This window comes from Aythya ferina (genome assembly GCF_964211825.1).
Source record: "Aythya ferina genome assembly, chromosome: 23".
NCBI classification, from domain to species: domain Eukaryota; kingdom Metazoa; phylum Chordata; class Aves; order Anseriformes; family Anatidae; genus Aythya; species Aythya ferina.
In genome coordinates, this window is record NC_140321.1 from 2,443,170 (window position 1) to 2,462,903 (window position 19,734).

At 41.3% G+C, this 19,734-nt stretch overlaps 1 protein-coding gene across 4 annotated transcripts; it reads right to left on the reverse strand.

Moving 5' to 3' along the window:
• Positions 1-667: 667 nt before the first annotated feature.
• Positions 668-19,576, reverse strand: MEIOC (meiosis specific with coiled-coil domain). Of its 4 annotated transcripts, none has more exons than XM_084495995.1 (8): positions 19,469-19,576; positions 17,418-17,543; positions 15,706-15,863; positions 15,475-15,579; positions 12,178-14,035; positions 9,704-9,838; positions 5,618-5,798; positions 668-2,322 (listed from the first exon to the last, which is right to left on the reverse strand). In XM_084495995.1, exons 1-8 carry the CDS (start codon positions 19,472-19,474, stop codon positions 2,099-2,101), a joined length of 2,793 nt encoding a protein of 930 aa, XP_084352121.1. In that variant the 5' UTR covers positions 19,475-19,576; the 3' UTR covers positions 668-2,098. The 4 variants fall into 4 exon arrangements, with proteins under 4 accessions (XP_084352121.1, XP_084352122.1, XP_084352123.1 ...); XM_084495996.1 differs by lacking the exon at positions 19,469-19,576 and adding an exon at positions 19,055-19,073; XM_084495997.1 differs by lacking the exon at positions 9,704-9,838.
• Between the last annotated feature and the right edge of the window lie 158 nt (positions 19,577-19,734).

The window sequence follows — 19,734 nt, forward strand, 5'->3', positions numbered from 1 at the left end:
CTGGAAGACTAAGAGCATGGTGAAGTCTTGTGTGTGCACACAGATGTGTCAATCAACAGGACCTGAGGAACAAGTTCTGCTTTGGCCATTGGCCCACTTCAGCAGTTAATGCTTCCCAGCTTGTGATGTTACAGGTCATCCTTTAAGCTGCAAAGCTATTACCAAATGTCAATAAATTTTGGTGTTGATTCAGAGCGCTGATCGCTGATGTTAGGCTAATATTCTGGAGTGTGTTACTGCAGACCCATGAGTCCCTGCTTAGGAAGTTCCTAATCTAAAAAATTGTCATTTTACATTCCTTGTCCTGGCACCAAGACCAAGAAATTTAGAACAGAACTCTAGACACACTCCTGAGATTTCTATTGCAGATACTGAAATTATTGCACAAGCTTTGTCTGACAGTACAGAGCTTGCAACCAAGAAAATAGAGGAAAAAAAATTATATATATATACATGTATACGCACACCACTTTGGATTCACTGCACTAATTTTGCCTTAGTTTGTCTGAAGTCACAGTCATTTCCTCTATTAGCATCAAGAGAGTAATTTCAGTATTACCACTGCTTGGTAACTCTTATTTCAATAACTAACTGAAAATTACAATCGCCATTAATGGAGAATGTTTTAGGAACTGACACTATGAAGAAAAACACAGAACAAATGCTCTTCAACAAAAGCTAATTTATTTCTTACCAGACAGACTACATTCAGTACAGTACTGTTTTTAACATTAACATGTCCTAGGTTAAACTTAACAAATCTTAATGCAGTGACTTGTGGTATCAAGATGTACTTTGTCCTCCTGCCCCAATAAAATCACTCTGGCAGTACTTTTGGTCATATCAGTGATCAAAACGGTTACTCTACTTTCTCCTGCATTCTCATTCAGTTTCTTTCTCACATCATCTAATGACAATTTATGTGGTGTCGTTACACCTTTTACGTATCAGGATTTCTAGAAGTAGGAAGAACACAGACATTTCAAATATCTGGGTATCTAGGCAAGCATAGCTGAATAAATTTAATCCAGACATTATAAACGCGATGCTTGAAGTGTTAAAACCCCTTATCTCCTGAGCCACATAATAACAACACTTTGTATCAATGAATAAGTTATTTATATTCCATACAAAGAGATTGAGATAAGATACGTAGATAAACACCAAGTATTAATAGCTGTCAAAAATACAGATGTAAACTAAGATATCTAAAATACGACAATCAAATCACAAACCAAACTAGTGAAAGACTAACTTCAAAAAAAAAAAAAAATTTCAGAACATTGTGATACCCTCTTTTCAAAGTTTAAAGTGAAGGTATTAAAAACAACACTCATTATTTCAGCTGTTGTACAGCTTTCTAGAGGTTAATACTGTGTGCATGTCATATTTTGATTATGTTTAAATACTTTAAAAGAGGTTCTTTTTTTTTTTTTTCCCAAGAGCATGCCCAAATGATTTGAACACATTCACTAAATTGCATGGTTTCACAACAGCAATTTTATCATCATTAATTTAGTAGAACCTGGTGCATTTCCTTTCACAAACTTAGATTCTAAAATCTCAAATTCATAAATATTAATATTTTAAATATTTAATTTTACATGAATATTGGGTACTTTTAGCATTTTCTTCCTGTTTCCAGGTATTAGTTTGATAAGGAAAACATTTTTACATCACAATCTTGTCTGATACTGGCTGGACACCACAGTAGACTACAGTCTTTAAGACTCATTATTTTAAAACCTACTTACTAAAGCAAAACTAAATGAACTTAACGGAAGAATTTTATACCAGGGCTCACCTGTAAAAGTTAAATAATATCTTAGCTGTTAGTTGTTTAGCGAGTCTGATTGTTTTAAATTAACGCATCAGTTTTTACATTCATCAGGCTTTACTACATCCTGATGCCGCCTGTAATGTTGACAGTTTAAGCAGAACTTGAGAGCCCTTAAGAAAATTCAACTTCTCATCAAGGTAGAGATTTAAATATTAATATTAGTTGTTTGAACTTCAGAAATAATTAGGAAGATTTAATGTATCATCTCTTCACACATACACACTGCAAAGTTTACTTCTGTATGCAACTGATACTTCATTAGTGCTTGCTTATTTCAGCCCTCTGATTTAGGATGCCACAGTCGTTCAGATTTTCACACACTTTTTCTTCAGGTTGTACTATCTCCTGCAGAGCTTTCTCCGTAACTACTTGTCCAGCTGAAGGTTTAGGTAGGGTCATCTGGAGCGCGCACCAGAGAGTTGTACGTGCTTTCCGTGTTGCTACACTCATCTCTTTAATTGCCAGAGCAAGTGCAAAAACATCTGTGAGGGTGAAAGGTATTTTAATCTTTATTACAGAGTTAATCAGCAAGCATTACTGGAATTAATTCACCCTGGTGCTGATAAAAAGAGCAATACCTTTTAGGCCCTTTTTTTGAGTCTCATTTTGTGTCTTTTCCTTTAGGCCCCAATAAAAGGTATATGGAATTTAGGTACTTATTTTGTCGAAATTCCTACTTAGCTCTCATCTGTTATTAAGAGCACCTAAAGCCTTGCAATCACCTCAGTGTTTGGAAGTATTCCATGTACACACACACTGAAGGCTTCCTCCCCAAGCTCATTGCTGATTACTCACAGTGACCTCTTCAGATTAATACACTGAATCCTTTGCCCATCTTGCCTAATATCTCAGGCAAGACAACTGAAGGGATAGCTCATTTACAGCATTTTATTAGAGCATACAGATTATGTTCGACAAAAAAGTGACAAAACCCACCACTTTAAGATAAAACGAAGCAGAGGTGATGCAGTGGTCCATCTATATAACAGCTCAACACTTAAAACAATCATTTAACGCGTAGATAATTCTTTGATTTCAATTCCAGCCTCTGTGAGGAAACAAATTTAATACCCTCTTCTAGGCACTGTAATTTTCACTCAGAACTTGCATGTTATTTTGAGATAGGGGCACACTCCAGTTAGAGCTGGTTAACACCCCATTGCATATTGGACTGCACAGAAAGCATGTGAGTACTTGCCCACACTTCCATGGGGCTTGGAAGAAGTGGAAGACGAAGATTTAAGATCTGCTCCTCCAAGCACTGATGCTCAGTAAGCATGACTGTAGTTTCATTCTACTGCAAAAAGCTGGCACATACCTTCAACTAATATTTTTGGATGCACTGTTCTAGGTGAAAGTATCTCTCTCCTGGAGATATGAGGGGTACCTCAGAAAAGGACAGGAAATAAAGGCTTAACTTCACTTCCTCACCAGCTCATCTGGCTCTCACTCAATGGGCTGATTTCTGTGAAACCCATTCTGAGATATCTTCTGCACTGTGACCACTGATTCCTATATAGTTAATGCTATAAGTAGCTGGAAGGAGTGATACAAGAAAGTTGATGTAGGTAACTATGAAGAATCACAGATGAAATACACTTGTCCAACACAAATGTCAGTCACCCGAAGAACTCTGAAAGGATAGCTCTGGAGAAATTAAGGACAGAATACAGAGTGGGAGGATTTTATGACTGACTTTTGAATTTTCAGAATTCCAACTTTTCACACCAAACTTCGTAAAATCAAGAACAGACCACAGGAATGGTAACATCTGGACTGCCTAGAAGAAGCTAAGAAACAAGTGACACTCAGATAAACGTGTATCTCAAAGCAGTAAGATAGTAAGGTGTTTGATCACTACCACGTAAGAAGGGAAAATCCCAGAGGAATAAGGAAGAGTTGTTTTAAAGTCTTTAGCTGAATGCAGTGTCAGAGTTAGAGACATTAAAAGGTCTTTCCCCCCCTTAAAAAACAAACAAAACAAACAACAAAAAAACCCAACCTGTAACATCTAGATTCTTCTGAGAGATCTTGAACATTGCATCTAGGGCAATCTCAAAACAGAGGTATGGTCACAGATGGCTCTGGATGCTGCACTGAAAGGTTTGATGGGTGTTCTGGGTGACAGATGGCACTCCGTATAAACCCTTTTCTCATCACCACTTCTTCCAGAACTTCATTTGTTAAGTGGTCATGAACATTTACAAACAACTGCCAGATAGCTTGTACAGTTCTGCAACTCTAGTGTGTAAAAGCAGAATTTTTCAGACTCATGTTGTGCATGAAGGGGCAGATAAGAGGCAGCTCAGCTCCACCTGCTTCCCACTGAAGTAAATATGTGTTGCAACAAAAGTGAAGTAGCTGGGAGAAGAAAATACTATTGTTTGTCCTAGAATACTGGACACAATAGGCAGGTTCTGCCTTGTAAGATACTTCATATCCTATCAGATGGAATAGAAAGGTGCAGTGGAAACAGGGTTGAGCTGGAGGACACCTTTTCTCAAGCAAAACAAACCTCACATAGCAAGAAAGTTCTGCCAAAGAGAGGAGATGCACAGCTTCAAGTGTTTTCCTCAAGGCTTTCCCAGACATGCAACAAATGCAGTTACTAGATTGAATATTCTACTGTCTGAAAGTCTCCCCAGTTGCCATAACAAGCTAACATGTTAGAGACAGTCAGCAGGGAAGAGAGGTAGGCACGGAAATTGCGACCCATCTAGTTCAGTCCTCAGGTCCCATTGTACAAACCCCACTTCTTCTTCTACTGGGGAACTGATCTTGAGGACATCTTGTCTTTGCCAGTCTACTCGGTTCCAAAGAGGTCACTGATCTGGTTGAGGAGTCAACACCAACAACTTGAATGGGCTTAACAAAAAAAGTGACATGACCTTCAAGGTAAAGAGAGATGAGAACGATTGTGAAGAGGCGGAAAGGGGAACTGCTGTAGTGTAATCCTGAGAATTGCAGAACTGCATGATGGGACACACAAAAGGCATAAAGTAATCCAGATAATTCAGTTTGGAAAGCGAGTCAGGAAATGAACGGTGCAGTCACAGAAATGTAGCAAAGTTCCAATACAAGGCCATAAAGCAGAGTATTACAGGTGGCAGGACTTTAACCTGACACACCTTGGGAACAATGACAGAAGAGAAGCTGCCATTCTGCCTGTGTACTAGCAGAAGATTAAGCTGAATATTCTGTGCATTTTGGATGCCATTAAGAATAAAAACATTCTGACCAATGTGTCATTGTATATTCATCCAAAATATTACTTGCATTTTATGTCAATCTATGACAGAAATACTTAAAGAGGGAATCCATTCATAACTCAAGGCCATCTTGGTCTCTTCACAGATTCAACATTCAGATACCAAGTTGTACGCAGAAACACAAACAGGACTAGAAGGGTGATGGTAACAGGACTATGAAGGACTGGAAGAAGAAAGAGGCAATAGCTTAGTATCATCTCCAATGCCAAGCTGCATTACATAAAAAAACCCACTGTCTTTTATTAGTTGCTAGTTTATTAGTCAAATAAATGCAATCAAAACTTATTTAAACGATTTGCCTCTAAAACCCAATGTTTTACCGTGTCCTCTCAAAACCATCATTTAGAAAGCATAGTCTGCCTCTCTCAAAGCTGAAAAATAATTTAAGATCGTAATTTATTTTAAAATGAAATAAAACAGTAAGATAAAAACCTTTACAAATTTTAATACAGACTTGCAACACTTGTGGAATTTTTCAGTTGCCTTATCGATGTAAGCATAGTTATACCTCTGTCATCTTGGCATCTGGGAGCTCCTTGCCTCTGTCGATTCGAAGCATTTACAATTTCATCTTTTCTACGTGACTGCACTACATGAATTACCTCCAGGTGTTTATCAAGAGCAGTAGAAATGTTATCATGAAGAGGAGAACTGCGAAGGCGCTCCATTTTTCCCAGCAAAGTCACAACCTAATGAACATTTCACACGTTACAAGAGTTCATGCTGTACTCACCAAGACTTACATGAAAATTAACCAGAGTAGGAAGAAAAGGTTAACAATAACCATTATTTTCCTTTGAGAACAGTTCATAAAGTTATAATTGAAGTAGTTAAACTCTTACCTGGGATTTTTTCTTCTCCAAAAACAAAGCTGTAAAATACATGGGTGTGCACATGATAACAGCAAAACCTACAATAACCAAGTATTAGGACACCTGCTTACTCGTTAATAATGGATATATCCAACTTGGAGACAAATTTGCAATGGGAAGTGGTTCCATGAAACATGCCCTCTTCTAAAACAAGATCACCATGGCCCTACTTTCTGTCAGCAATGCTGCAGCTACCTGGGTGAACACCAGTCCCACCAAGACTGGCCAGTTTTCACCCAGATGATCTCCTTGCGGCAGTGTAAACCAAACGGCAACACGGGAGAGCAGCAGTCCCAATTCCGACTGGCTAAAGCCAGATGTGGAACCACTAACAGAAGATGGGCCTTCAACACTAAAGGAGTTCTCTCAAAGAATACCAAGCAAAAGCATCCAAAAATCATTGTTTTTTTTCAGTCAGTTGAAAACCTGCATCTCTGCTGTCTTGTTTACCTTACAACAGTCACATTAGTATGAATTTTCCCTGGGTGAGTGGTTCACAGACCTCTGCAGAACCTGGTTTGCAGAAACGAACACAGAATTCCAAAACTGTAATGCTTACAGGACAATGGCTACACTTGATGATCTATAAAGAAATCTGATGATTAATGGTCATCCACAGGTTAAAAAATTACCAGGGGCTTGGAGCACAGTGCAAAGCCAAGTTCTTGATGTTTCCTCGCAAAAAGACTGTAGGCTTTTCTAAGAAAAGGACAAGCCCTGAGTTTGTAAGATGTAACAGTGGGAAACAAAAGCATTTGAACCAGGACAATTTGTCCAACCTGCCCCAAGTACCCTCAGAACAGACTGTTGGCAAGACAATTATTTTGACAACAGCATCCACAATAGCAGCTAGGGTAGCCTCCTCCTTGCCACCAGGCTCAGGAGTGAGCATTTGGGAAGAAGCAAGGTCCCACTGCCAGAACAGTCCTGCTCTCCCTTAGGTCATGTGAAAGCCTTGAAAAAACATAGGCAGAAATAATTTTTGTGAGTTACTGTGACAGCAGCAACCAGTAAACTCAAAAAGTGATGATCTACGTTAAAAAAAAAAAAAAAAAAAAGTGCGAAGGAAGTAAGGAGAACTTCGCATAAACAGCTGAGGAATCAGTGACTAGGAAAGGAAACAGAAGTTAAGACTGTTTGAAAATCACTAGAATTGTTTCTGAAGAAAAAGACAAATCTTAAGGAGTGGAATAGCAGGATTATATAAGCAAGTGAAATGACATAAGATGATGCTGACAGTCATTTCCCAGTCTCGCTTAGAGTAGTTGATGGTTGGATTTGATGATCTTGAAGGTCTTTCAGGCTAAATGATTCCATGTGCTACTCTTACGTCCAGATCCACAGGAGGAGTTCGGTTCTGCAAGACTCATTTTTCAGGTACCACAATCTTTTCTAACAGGATCACAGTGGCAAGTTAAATGTCTCCATTCTTTATGCTATGCCTGCATACCACGTGTCTAAAATCAAAGTCCACAAAATCATCAAAACTGGGCTGCCCCAGCAACCCAAGGGGAACCACTGAAGGCACAAATGCTCCAATTCCCACCCCCTCACGTTTTTCAGAAGTTTCTTCTAACTCCAAAGAGAAATTTGCTCCCACTTGCGCCTCAGAGGCATTTCTTAAGCCTGCCCTCCCTTGTAAAGCACAACCAATACCCTTTGACTGTCACAGGGCTTGCTGAATAATTCATATCCTCATGTGGGAACAGCAGAAAGCCAGCAGCAATGTTGAGGCTGACCACTGGAGTGGCATGCTTGCAGGGAAACAGCGGAAACAGCCAGCACCGCACTGACCCTACAGCTCAGAGGTGAGAATACACCATGGAGTAAGGACTGAAGTTTCAGGCCCAGCTTCGATGCCTGTTCGTCACAAAACAACATCTGTGCATCAGGGACTATGATGCTTCACCAAGCCCATACAGACAACCTCACGACTAGAAACAACTTCATATTTACTCTCTCTGGCAAAAGTAATTGTTAGCCCAGAACAGAGAGGCTTCACCAGGAAAGACTGAAGGTCCAGGCTCCAAGTATCCCCTAGCAGGATGGCATTCTCCAGTTACAAAAGAGCTGTAGATTTACATTTCCCCAGGCACAAAGGAGATGAGAGTCTGTAGAGAGTTGATTCTGGTTTAAAGTGTTTTTAATAGCTACTGATGGCACAGTGAAGAAAGCTATTGTCACTTCTCCTACAGCTATTGTTCTGGAACTGAGAGCAACTGCAAGTGGAAATCTCAAATGAGAAATGCAAAGTCTGTGACCACCAAGAGGATTTAACTGGATGCTCCACACTCTGAAGAGCTAATCCCAGATCCAGCCAACTTGAACCTTTGTGCCAATGTTTCTCTTTGGCTGTCACTCAGCTTTTTGATGTTAGAAACCAAGTTAAACAGCCCTACTGTGCTTTCAAGCATCCTTGAAACTACTTTTCAGCTGCCATCTACCAAGCATTTGTGGCTCTTCACCATGAAGTTTGGTTCCTCAAATGGCTGGACAAGATTAAGTCCTATTTTAGACAAAATCTTACAATAGTAGGACAGGGACAGGCAAGCCTTCTCAAATTCAGGAGGTAACTTCCAAACACTGCTCTTTTGGGGTTCACAAAACAGTAGTTTAAAACGTGTCCACTAAGACTTCAGCCTATCAACACATCTTGTACTATTCTCGCTACTCAGACATATGAACAAAACCAGGCGGTTGCAGAAGACTGATTTCAGCAGGCTGTGAGCAAACACAGTTCTGTGGCTTATTTTTACCTGTGCAAGACTGGTGAGACTGCACCTTAGCACCACTGCCTCTGCAGCAGCTGAGCTCAGTCGCACTGGTTCCTCCAAAAACCAGCATTTTTCAGAACAGCCACCACCTTTAATCTCATGTCCCTTAGCAAGGACGAGCTGCAGTGTCTCTGCTTTCGGCACACACTTCTCTTCCTCCTGCAGCACGGGCAGCCTGGCTCTGGCCTCTCTGCCTCAGAACAGCTGGATCAGGCCATCTCTGTTCTGTTGGCAGCACAGATTGGCGCTGCGTGTGTTTGTCTCCTCCCTCTGGTCTCCCTCGCAGAATTCTGCGCAGGCTGCTGCCTCAGAAAGCAGCACGACGTTGCACACTGGCACCATCGTTTGGCCACAGAGCCACACGCAGCCCAAACAACACCAGTCTCGTTTACAGGTTGTGGCTGTTTGGCTTAAGAAGCAAATGAATGATGTAGAAATTCAGTCTAAAGTTGCATCAAATAAACACTCTGCAGTAACAAATACACAAGACTCTTAAGCAAATATGTCGTAATGTCTTATAAATGTTAATAAACACCTGCTTTTTAGTGTGTACAAATCCACAAAGAACATTTCTCTACTGAGCAGGGGCAAAAGAGGTGTTCAAAACAGAAGAACTCAAAATGCAGGCACATCTCAGAGCTGTGCAAGCAGCTTGTCTAGATTAGACTGATTACTGGCATGGCATGCACGCTTTTGAAATAGAAAACACACCTGGCATGTACATAGGTAAACGTGTGCCTCCGCTACTCAGTGGGTTCTCTGCTAACAGAGCACAGAACCTGGAGCTGTAAAAATTCTAGCTGTGCCTGCTGAAGTATTATTCCCTGCACAGCCTTTAAGAACAAAGCTATTTGGAGATAAGCTGCTCTGATAAATTTACATATCTTATGCTGTACTCTAAGATCCATGTGATAAGTACAGTTTTTTTATAATCTTTCTACAACTCACTCTGGCTTGTTCACGTAGCTGATCCACAATTAAGCGATCAACTCTTGATGGGTTTGATGTCAGCCTTGGAATTGGGGTGTTGTTAGTACTGGAAACTTTTTTCCCTGGGTAATTCTTAGCAAGAGCTGATTCAGTCTGCAGGAAAACAAAAGATAACTCCCTAAGAATGTAAGTTGTGAGGTGTGCTTTATTATAGAAGCAAGAAGTGTAAGATGCACAATATTTTTTCCCTGGGGTTTTGGATTTTCTGAAGTAAATAATGCAGATTCAGACACCTGGGATTTAACCATTTTGTATGACAATCACCTGCATTAAACGAACAACCAGTTTACTCAAAGGAGTTCAAATAGAGTAATTATGGAAAGATAAAGCGTGGCGTATATGTGGCATGCAGAAGTGCCACGTCTTCTCACTTCAATTACAGCCTGCATCCTTTTTTTTTTTTTTCTGTAAATAGTATGGTGGCAAGCAAAAAATACAAGGCAAAAAAAAATGGGCGAACGGGTATAGACCTCATCCAAAAAAAAAAAATAATAATAATTGCCTAAGTCAGCAATTAAGATTTTGTAGTTTCATCAAATTGCACAAAATGTAGGCTTTTTTGTTGTTGTTGCTGCTCTATGTCAAATCAAATATTACTTACCTGTAAGAAAATTACTTTGAAAACTGACCGTAAAATTTCAAATTTCAATCTCATTCAGTCCAGTACTACGTTACTCTCAGACACCTGTAACAACAGAGACCTAACTAAATCTGTTTTAAAGTTGCCTTTCTTAGATAGTTTGGTGGTGGTCCAGGCAAGGCTGCAGCTTCATTTTCTCAAACATCAACCCTATTTCCCTCTAACCACTCTATTCAAAGTAACAACTGGCTTTTGTCACAAACTGCTTTGCAAAAATCTACATTACATCCCCATTAAATTTATTTTGTTGGACTGGAAAAACAGTCCCAGTAGTTCCACAGAGAAGCTAACAACCAAATAACCAGCCCCCAATACTCCCTGGTTACATTTGGTCACAATTCCCTCAGAGAACATGATGGTTCCAGCTTGATTCTGAATTTCCGTACCACCGAAGCTGAAGAAATTAAGCTAGCTTATACATTTAACAATGGGAGCTCGAGGCACTTAGACTGATTACCAAAAAGGGCAACTGCTTTACATAGGGAAACTGCTTCCTACAGAATTGTCTGAAGCTTTTTAGTTTAAGTATTTTAATGTTACTGTTTCTTCAGTTTCTGGGAAAAAAATATCACGACACTTCTCACAATATATGTTAGGTTTTAAACATCAGGGAAACAGAAAAGTGAGAAGAACACCTTGAAAGAGCTGTGATTCTTGAAAGGATTGATGTTTAGTCCTAATTCAAAATAGAATTGATGTATTTGCCTTGCAAGTTTCCAGATGCATTGTTTCTTGTGCTAGAGTGTATTTTTTTCCGTCATACAACAAACCTTTCCCTGAACCCCAAACAGAAACTGAAAATGCCACCAAATTCCTGCTCTAAGTGTAACATGCAGTACAACATTGGGTATGCTCCAAAGCAGGCTATAAACCTTTGAAACTTCTGTATTCACTCTCCGATATATATGGAAGCAAAATCTTTAAGTGTTTCAACTCATAACAGTGAGAACTACCCATGTTCTCTAATGGGTCTGACCTTTGAGTGTGATGAGATCTTAATTAAATCTGTGCTATGGCATATTCACAGAATCACAGAATCACAGAATCACAGAATTTTCTAGGTTGGAAGAGACCTCAAGGTCATCGAGTCCAACCTCCAACCTAACGCTAACAGCCCTCCACTAAACCATATCCCTAAGCTGTACATCTAAGCGTCTTTTGAAGACTTCCAGGGATGGTGACTCCACCACTTCCCTGGGCAGCCTGTTCCAATGCCTCACAACCCTTTCTGTAAAGAAGTTCTTTCTAACATCTAACCTAAAACTCCCCTGGCTCAACTTAAGCCCATTCCCCCTCGTCCTGTCACCACGCACGTGGGAGAACAGGCCAACCCCCACCTCTCTACAGCCTCCTTTAAGGTATCTGTAAAGAGCAATAAGGTCACCCCTGAGCCTCCTCTTCTCCAGGCTGAACAAGCCCAGCTCCCTCAGCCGCTCCTCGTAGGACTTGTTCTCCAGGCCCCTCACCAGCTTCGTCGCCCTTCTCTGCACCCGCTCAAGCACCTCGATGTCCTTCTTGTAGCGAGGGGCCCAAAACTGAACACAGTACTCGAGGTGCGGCCTCACCAGAGCTGAGTACAGGGGGACGATCACCTCCCTAGCCCTGCTGGTCACGCTGTTCCTAATACAAGCCAGGATGCCGTTGGCCTTCTTGGCCACCTGAGCACACTGCTGGCTCATATTCAGCCGACTGTCCACCATCACTCCCAGGTCCTTCTCTGCCTGGCAGCTTTCCAACCATTCCTCTCCCAGCCTGAGGAATATGTATATTAATATACATTTTTTTTCTTTACCTTCTTTCTTTCTTTTTCCAAAGCTCTCCACTGTTCATAACACTCTTCTAGTCTAAGATGGAGCTCGCTGGCAGGTCCACTACGGGTTTTAACTTGCCTTTGAAATCCAAATGCTGGTACAAAACCAGAAAAAGAGCCGTCACCATACATCATATCATTAAAGTAAGGATAGAAGCGATTTAAATCATCACAGGAGAACAAGTCATAGGACTCCATCAGAGGGACAACTGAATGGCCAAATGGACGAGCGGATCTCAAAGGGAATGTGCTTGAACCAAGCTGCGGATTACGTCTCAAGTCACCCATCATGCAATTATTGGGAAAGCTGGAGGCCTGTAGGCGAGTCACATGGTTGATGGCATTACTGTCTCCGCTTCCCTGCCTGAGACTAAACTGTCCCTGAGACTCCACTGGATCTTGGTACATGTTCTGCAACAAACTGTCTGCGTGTTTTTGTCCTTCCAGATCGTAATGTCCACTCTGTGTCTTCAACTGAAAACAGTGTTTGTTCAGATTTTCAATGATCCCAAACTGCTGAGCTGAGTAATTTTCACAGAATCCATTTGGCTGCTTTAATCTCTTGTCACTCAGATAGTCAATGAGATTCTCTTCTCCAGACTTAACCAGTGCCTCCATATAAGAAGCAGACTGTGCTCGTTCTGAAGGGTTATAACGAAAATCAAGACTTGAAAAAAACGAAGGATTATCTTGACAGTACTTATGAAATAAATTACTATTTAAAGGGAGGTTTGAAGATGATAACGGAAAAGAATCATTAGGATGACTGAAATGCTTTGGAAAAGCAGATAAATGATTATTCAGTTTCACCAAAGGACTTGGGCTCTGAAATGGGACAGAAGCAGTGCTTTTACTTTGAATGTTCATCCAAGTTGGCCTTACATTAGTACCTGCTGAAGTGTTTGCTGAGTTTGGTAGTAAAGGAATTGATTTACAGTATTCAGAATTCTGAAGATCAGACTTGGAAAACTGCTGCTTATCTACACCATTTGCACAGTCGCTATTTCCTGGACAAGCTGTAAGAGATTTTAGTCCATAGTCAAATTTTTGTCCCAGATCAGTGCAGAATGAAGGCTCATTAGAAAATTGTTTTTCTGATAGAAGTCCTGCAGCCTTGGGAAATGTAAAGTTTTGCTGATCTGGAATTGTATCTTCTATTTTTTTCTGAGTACCCGATTTAACTTGAAATAATTTAGTATAGGGTTCTGTGTCCAGAGACGATGCCTCAGTTGTTCCATTTACTAACTTCTTGTTTTCTTGGAGGCTACAATTGGTGCTCTTGTTAGGCTTTGCTTTACCAGAATGAGAATACTCAGTATATCTACTATAATCCATACTTTCGTTGTATCTGTGAAACTGTGGAAGAAGTGTTTCTGCCCGCTTTTGGTGCAACTGCACATCTGCTCCTTTGGGACAGACCTTCTCTCTTCCGTAGGAGTAAGCATCAGCTCCTGAGTCTTTAATTACTTCTAAATACCCCACTTGAGGTGTAAAGGTGTTCTTTATATATGGATAGTTCTGATATATAGGTATTGTCTTAATATTCTCACTAGTCTGCATATTGCAACAGTTGATATGCTCATTTTTAGGAGAGTATAACCATTGCTCTTCAAGGTCTATACCAGTAAACCCGTGATAACATTCATCTACTTTTTGTTGTGATGCAAGATTACCACTTTGCAAGTACTGTTTTTCAGCAGCAGATGTGGATTCACTACCATAAAAACCTTGTTGCGAAACAGCTGCAACAACTGGTCTTTTAGTTTCTGACAAGTCATGGTGGTCTGCAATTCTGGTTGCATTCATGGGCCAAACTGACTTTAAGCTGGAAGAGCAACTCCTTGAAAAACAAGAAATACACGGTTAGATTCTGTCCGTAGTGCTCCTCTTCCATTCCCAAATGCAGGAAAAAGTTTAAGCATCCAATTCTCCCCCAACCATTTCTCTTAATTGATTAAAGGATCTCTTTCTCCAACTTCTATCTACTCCTGTAACCTGCTCGGCTTCCTGTACCTGGACTAGACGGCTAATTCTGGCTTGCCTAAACCAACCCATAGACTTTGGGAGCTATGTACAATGCCTTCAAGCCTCGAGTGATGCATACATACCAAATATGTCCAACCAATTCTTTCCAAGTATTTACTATGCATTATCTCCAACATATTCCTGGTGGATAAACAGGTTAAGATTATCATACTGCTCAAAATACCCACAAGCCTTCAAAGCCACGACAGAGTTCTCCAGACAAAATGCTTCTGTGTATCATCTTGCTTATTGCTTCAGAATCGCTTGAGTTTCACACTGGCTTACGCTGCTTCTTACAGGTAAATCAACTCACTAAAAACAGGTTTCTCAGCAAATTTCCTTTCCTTCCACTAATTACCATGGATTAACACAGGAACAAACACAATGTGTCAAGGAAAGCTGTAAACAGGCTAAGTGAAAAATGGAACAGTAGCTGGTTCCAGCTGAATTTGGCAGTACTGAGAACAGAAATCCAGTCAAAACTGGCTAAAGCAAAGGAATTACCAGGTACATACTTTGATCAAGAATGACTCTCTCTAAAGTTTTCCTTCACTTCAGCAACATAACTCAGCAAACATAGAGGAACCAGTAGAGCAGTTTGGGGAAGACAGGAAGGAAGAATGGTGCCTGCCTTGGGAACCGGGGTTCCTTTCTTATCTCTTAGATCTAGAAAGCTCAGATTCAGAAAGAAATGGGACCTGAATTGTTCTGTGTCAAGTTATCGTAACTACCTAATGGTTTCTTTCAGCATTAGAACATCAGCATAATCAATGACATTTAGATATATAAATATTGCTTAAGTGGCACATCCATAAAGAAATACTCTTCCCTCCTGCCAATTCAAGAGTGTGAAAGAATACTGTTTCTATTTTTGTGTATTCTTTCTATGACTTGAAATCAATTAATAAAGAACCTAAAGCCTGAACCCTATCTTGATCTAAAAAATTAAGCCAAGGTATATGCTCAAGGAGATTTATTTTAATACAGCATTTCTAGGAGGCTCATTAAGAACTTATTTTAAAACTTCTAATAAAAGAGTTCCATAAATACCAGAAAGCCAAAAGCTACTAAACTAATATCACAAGTAAAATACTAGAAGATTAGGGTGAAGGAGGGGAAGTTGTGAAGAGTATGAGGACTTGCTTGCTAGCAGCTGACATGAAGATGACAAATAGAAAGCAGATGCAGAACAGTGAGGGTAGTTTTTGTCAGAGAAAGTGAATGACAATAGTGCTCTCACGGCAACCTACTCACCCCTCAGCACAATATGGCTGCGATTTATCTTGTTCTTCCAAGATGTTAGACACTAGACCATATAAATCTGTTTCACTGCCATAATCATTCCTTTCAGTCTGAATTCTGAGAAAAAATTGAATATAAATTGAAATAATTACTTTGTTTTAAATATTTCATTAGATTTAAATCACACAAAACAACAAAAAAATCTATTCATTCAACACAAATGATCTCTGTCAAACTGCCTACCTGGACTTCACATTAATCTGGGAAGCGGCAGACTGCTTATTGTCATCTCCATACACAGACCACGGTGCATATAGAAGGGAAGGGTCCGCAGGTGCAGAGTATTCTGATGTTGAAATGGAAGAACTGTAGGTCTGAGGTAGGTCTACATTTTCTTCATTCTGCATTTTATATACAATAAAAGCATTAATTTCAATATTAAACACTTTTTATAAATATTAAATCAAATTGTCATTTCATCATTCTACCAGGTTGTACGTGAGTTTACCCCTGGGGTAACCAGATCATGAGAAAAAAACACAAACCACATGGTTGTAGTGTTATGTCAAAAAGTAACTTCTGCTACTGGCTACTGCTCAGTGCAGATAACAATAGAAGTAAAAATTCCAGGCCGTATCAGCCATAAACTTTATGGCTATGAAATGCAAAATGAAAAGAAATCTAATATACTTAACTATCATGGCGCTTCCTACTGGCCAGACTAATCCTCCTGCTCAACAGGCTGGTTTATGTGAATGCTTGGACTCTATGGCATGCCACTCAAATACCTGTTGCAAGATCTAAGCTTCTCCTTCTCAGTTTTCTTTAGAATAGTCATTTGTTCCTCACCTTGTTACAAATGTTTATGCTAACAGAAGAACAAAGCACACATCGAAACATTATCTTCCTCAACTTCACTACCCCTTCATCTCTCACATTGAGTAACACTTCATAATATCTCTCAATCTTTTTTTAAATGCATCATTAGACACCCTCTAACCAAGTCCTAATCCCCTCCCTTCATCCTTACACTTTATTGTTTTTGACTTTAACTCTCAGTCACAATCTCTTGATTTTGCTCCTGTGACTTTCCATTTTTTTAATCCAGGTGAGCTCAGTACAAGCAACTTCAAAAACTGCTTTTTAGCTTCAGATGTCCCTTTACTCTAAACCCATTTCCCTCTGCTGGCTCTAAACACTCCACGTTTCAGCATGCCAGCGGTTAACTTTTCCATGACTTATTCAGCTAAATTTAGCACATCTGCAGCTGAAGTCCTAATTTCTCCTCCCACACATTTTGCTCCGCAGTCTCTCTTGTTGGTTAATGCTACCTCTACACATTAATCAGCTTTCTACATAAATGCCTGTGTCTTCTGTCACTCTGCCTCTAAAACCATGAAATGTTCAAATGGAACTCATCTGTTGTCCTTTCCCTCTTTCCAGTACTGTCAGCCCCATTTCTGTGATGTTTGGGATGAAACAGGGAGAGAAAGTGCAAAATAAACAAAGGTTTATGGGAAGTTCACGAACTATGAAAGTTAAGAGGGAGAGAAGGGGTAGAAGGCCCTATGGTATTTGCAGTTATTCTGTTATTCTCAACTTTGAATCTCTCTTAGGGGGAGTTTTCTTGGAATTCTGGGTGCAGTGGGGATGACAGGGAAGCTTTCAAAATCTATCCCAGCACAGCAGATGGTACCAGGCAAAATCTGAAAACAAAAGTGAGGCAGCAAAAGATGGGATACACAAGTGAACAGCCTTTATTGTGACTGTACTAAAAGAGTCACTGCCATTTCTGGTGCGCATCACTACCACAGACATGTAGTGTGAACAAATCAGGCACTGTAATTGGTGTTCTCCAGTATAAGAAAAAATATTAGAAATATTTTTGACTGTTTTGCTTACAAACAACAAAAACTCTTACAAAGATATAAAAAAAAAATTATAATCAACTGAACCTGTGATTTGTAGCAACCATACAATGAGCCAGAGCCCGTCATTACACTACTGAATACATCAGTCAGCCTCCCGCCAGCTTCCGTGCTACTCCAGCAGCGACTGCCACCTCTGCATGCAACTTTAGGCTATGCAAGACAAGGGGGTAAAAACAAAGAGGTAGAAGGACATAATTAAACATAGACCTGAAAGTTGTAGATCTTATACCAACTTTAACTTCTCTAACATTTTCACTTACCTGTAAATTCTGCTTATCTGAGTCCTCAACAAGTTAGCTCTACATAACATCATTACAACACTTTCAGATTTACTCTTAGATCCAAGTTTGATCCAACAACCATAAGAAATTCACAAGGTGCTTAAAGACAGAGGAGGTGCAGGTGAAGAGGAAACCTGTGTTCTTCGCTGGGCTTCTGAACAGCAAGACACCTCTCGTCTTTGGTGATTCTTTCATTGCTGCTCTTATTGGATATGTTGTGCTACATACACACACATACATGTATTTTCAGATTTCATGAGCTGTAATTTTACTGTAACGCACACACTGTGAGCTACTGGGGAAATGTGCCCCATTCTCTAACACAGGGAAACAACCTCCACCTAAGAACCGCCCCCACCACTGCCAAACTGGATGTGCTCAGAAAGAAGCAGCCAGCAGGAAAAGGCAATGAAAACACGAAAACCTTGGCTTTTTTTCCCTTTTTCAGAACACTAAGGTACACAATAAAAATTAAAGTTAAAATACAACTGATTAGCTAAAAAAACAACAAACAAACAAACAAACAAAAAAAAAACCAACAAAAAAAACCAACAAAACTTAGCTCAGAAATGAAGTTATTTGCATACTATTAAAAATGTTACTGGAGCACCTAAAATCATAGGCTCATTTAGGTTAGAAAAGCCCTTCATGATCACCAAGCCTAACCACCAGCCTGCCCTGCTGAGACACATCACTAAAACGTGTCTGTAAGTGCCACGTCCACACGTTTAAGAGACGTGTGAGACACGTTTAAGTGACAGGTTTAAATACCCCCAGGAACAGGGATGCCACCAGTCCATGGGCAGCCTGCTCAATGTCTCATCACCACTTCAGTGAAGAAGTTTGTCCTGACATCCACTCTAAACCTCCTCTGGCACAACTCGAGGCTGCTGCCTCGCATCCTAGCACTTATCGCCTGAGAAGAGACCGGCAGCCACCTCACTGCCACCTCCTGTCAGGAGCTACAGACGAGGCCTCCCCTCGGCCTCCTGCTCCAGACCAAGCAGCCCCTGCTCCCTCAGCTGCTCCTCACAATTCATTTTCCAGTCCCTTCACCAGCTTCATTGCTCGTCCCTGCATTTGTAACGCTTTCTACTTTCAGAAAACATACAAGTTTGACAGTGCTAACATTCCGAAATTATTTGGAATTAGCGCTCTTCTCTAAAATGTTTTATCTATAGGTCCATGAGAGGAAAACGCGGTCCAGCGCGAGCTTTTTTCTTGTTTACATCGCAATTACACCAATGTATTTTAATACATTGGTTTCTTCAGAACACACAAAACCAGAAACAATGTGAAAAAATGTGACTTTTTAATCCAAATTACGCCATGTTTTCTCCTCAGTAATCTCCTCATCCAGGAGGGTCACACAGCACTTACTGTGTACTTGCACAGCGTGTGATCTCAGAGAACGAGGGCACACAGGGACACACGGACACGGGGAGCCCCTACGGACGGGTTACACCTCCCCATCCCCACCATCATTTTTCCCAAATAAATTTTTATACGGCTCTTTGGAGCTTGGCTTTGCAGCGCCTCATGCCAGTACCGGCAGCCCGCACCCCTCACAGGCGGTGCCCACGGCCAAGTCCCAGCAGTGAGGGCGCTGAGGGAAGCGGGCTGGTGACAGGAATCCCAGCCGGACACAGCGCCTCGCCCTCCTCCAGTCCTGCTCCGTTACCGGCACCCCAATTTCCCCGCCTGGGTTCTGACAGGAAAAGTGCAGCGACCCGGCCTCCCGGGCCTCGCAGCCGGCTCCTCGGGCTGTCCCGGCCGCCCTGCGGCTCGCCTCACCTCCATGGGTGCCCAGGACGGCTCCTCCCGGCCCCCAGCGCTACCGGTCCCCGGCGCTGCCGCCCCCTCCCCGCCCCGCCATGGCGGCTGCCTGAGGCCTGAGGCGGCCGTTAGCCTCCGCCGGGGCAACCGCCGGCCCCGCCCCGCGCGCCCGACGCGATTGGCCGGTTCCTGAGGGAGCGGGCCAATGAGGAGCCGTTCTGGCGCCTCGCGCCTCCCCGCGCCGCGTGAGCGCGCCGCTTCTCCACGCGGCTGTTCGGGCGTCG

What these genes read in the sequence shown, in the direction of transcription:
- MEIOC (XM_084495995.1), bottom strand. An exon ending in CAGATTAATGTGAAGTCCAG is followed by an intron (nt 15,580 to 15,705) that starts GTAGGCAGTTTG and finishes ATTTTTTCTCAG; the next exon opens with AATTCAGACTGAAAGGAATG. An exon ending in CAGATGCCAAGATGACAGAG is followed by an intron (nt 2,323 to 5,617) that starts GTATAACTATGC and finishes TCACCCTCACAG; the next exon opens with ATGTTTTTGCACTTGCTCTG.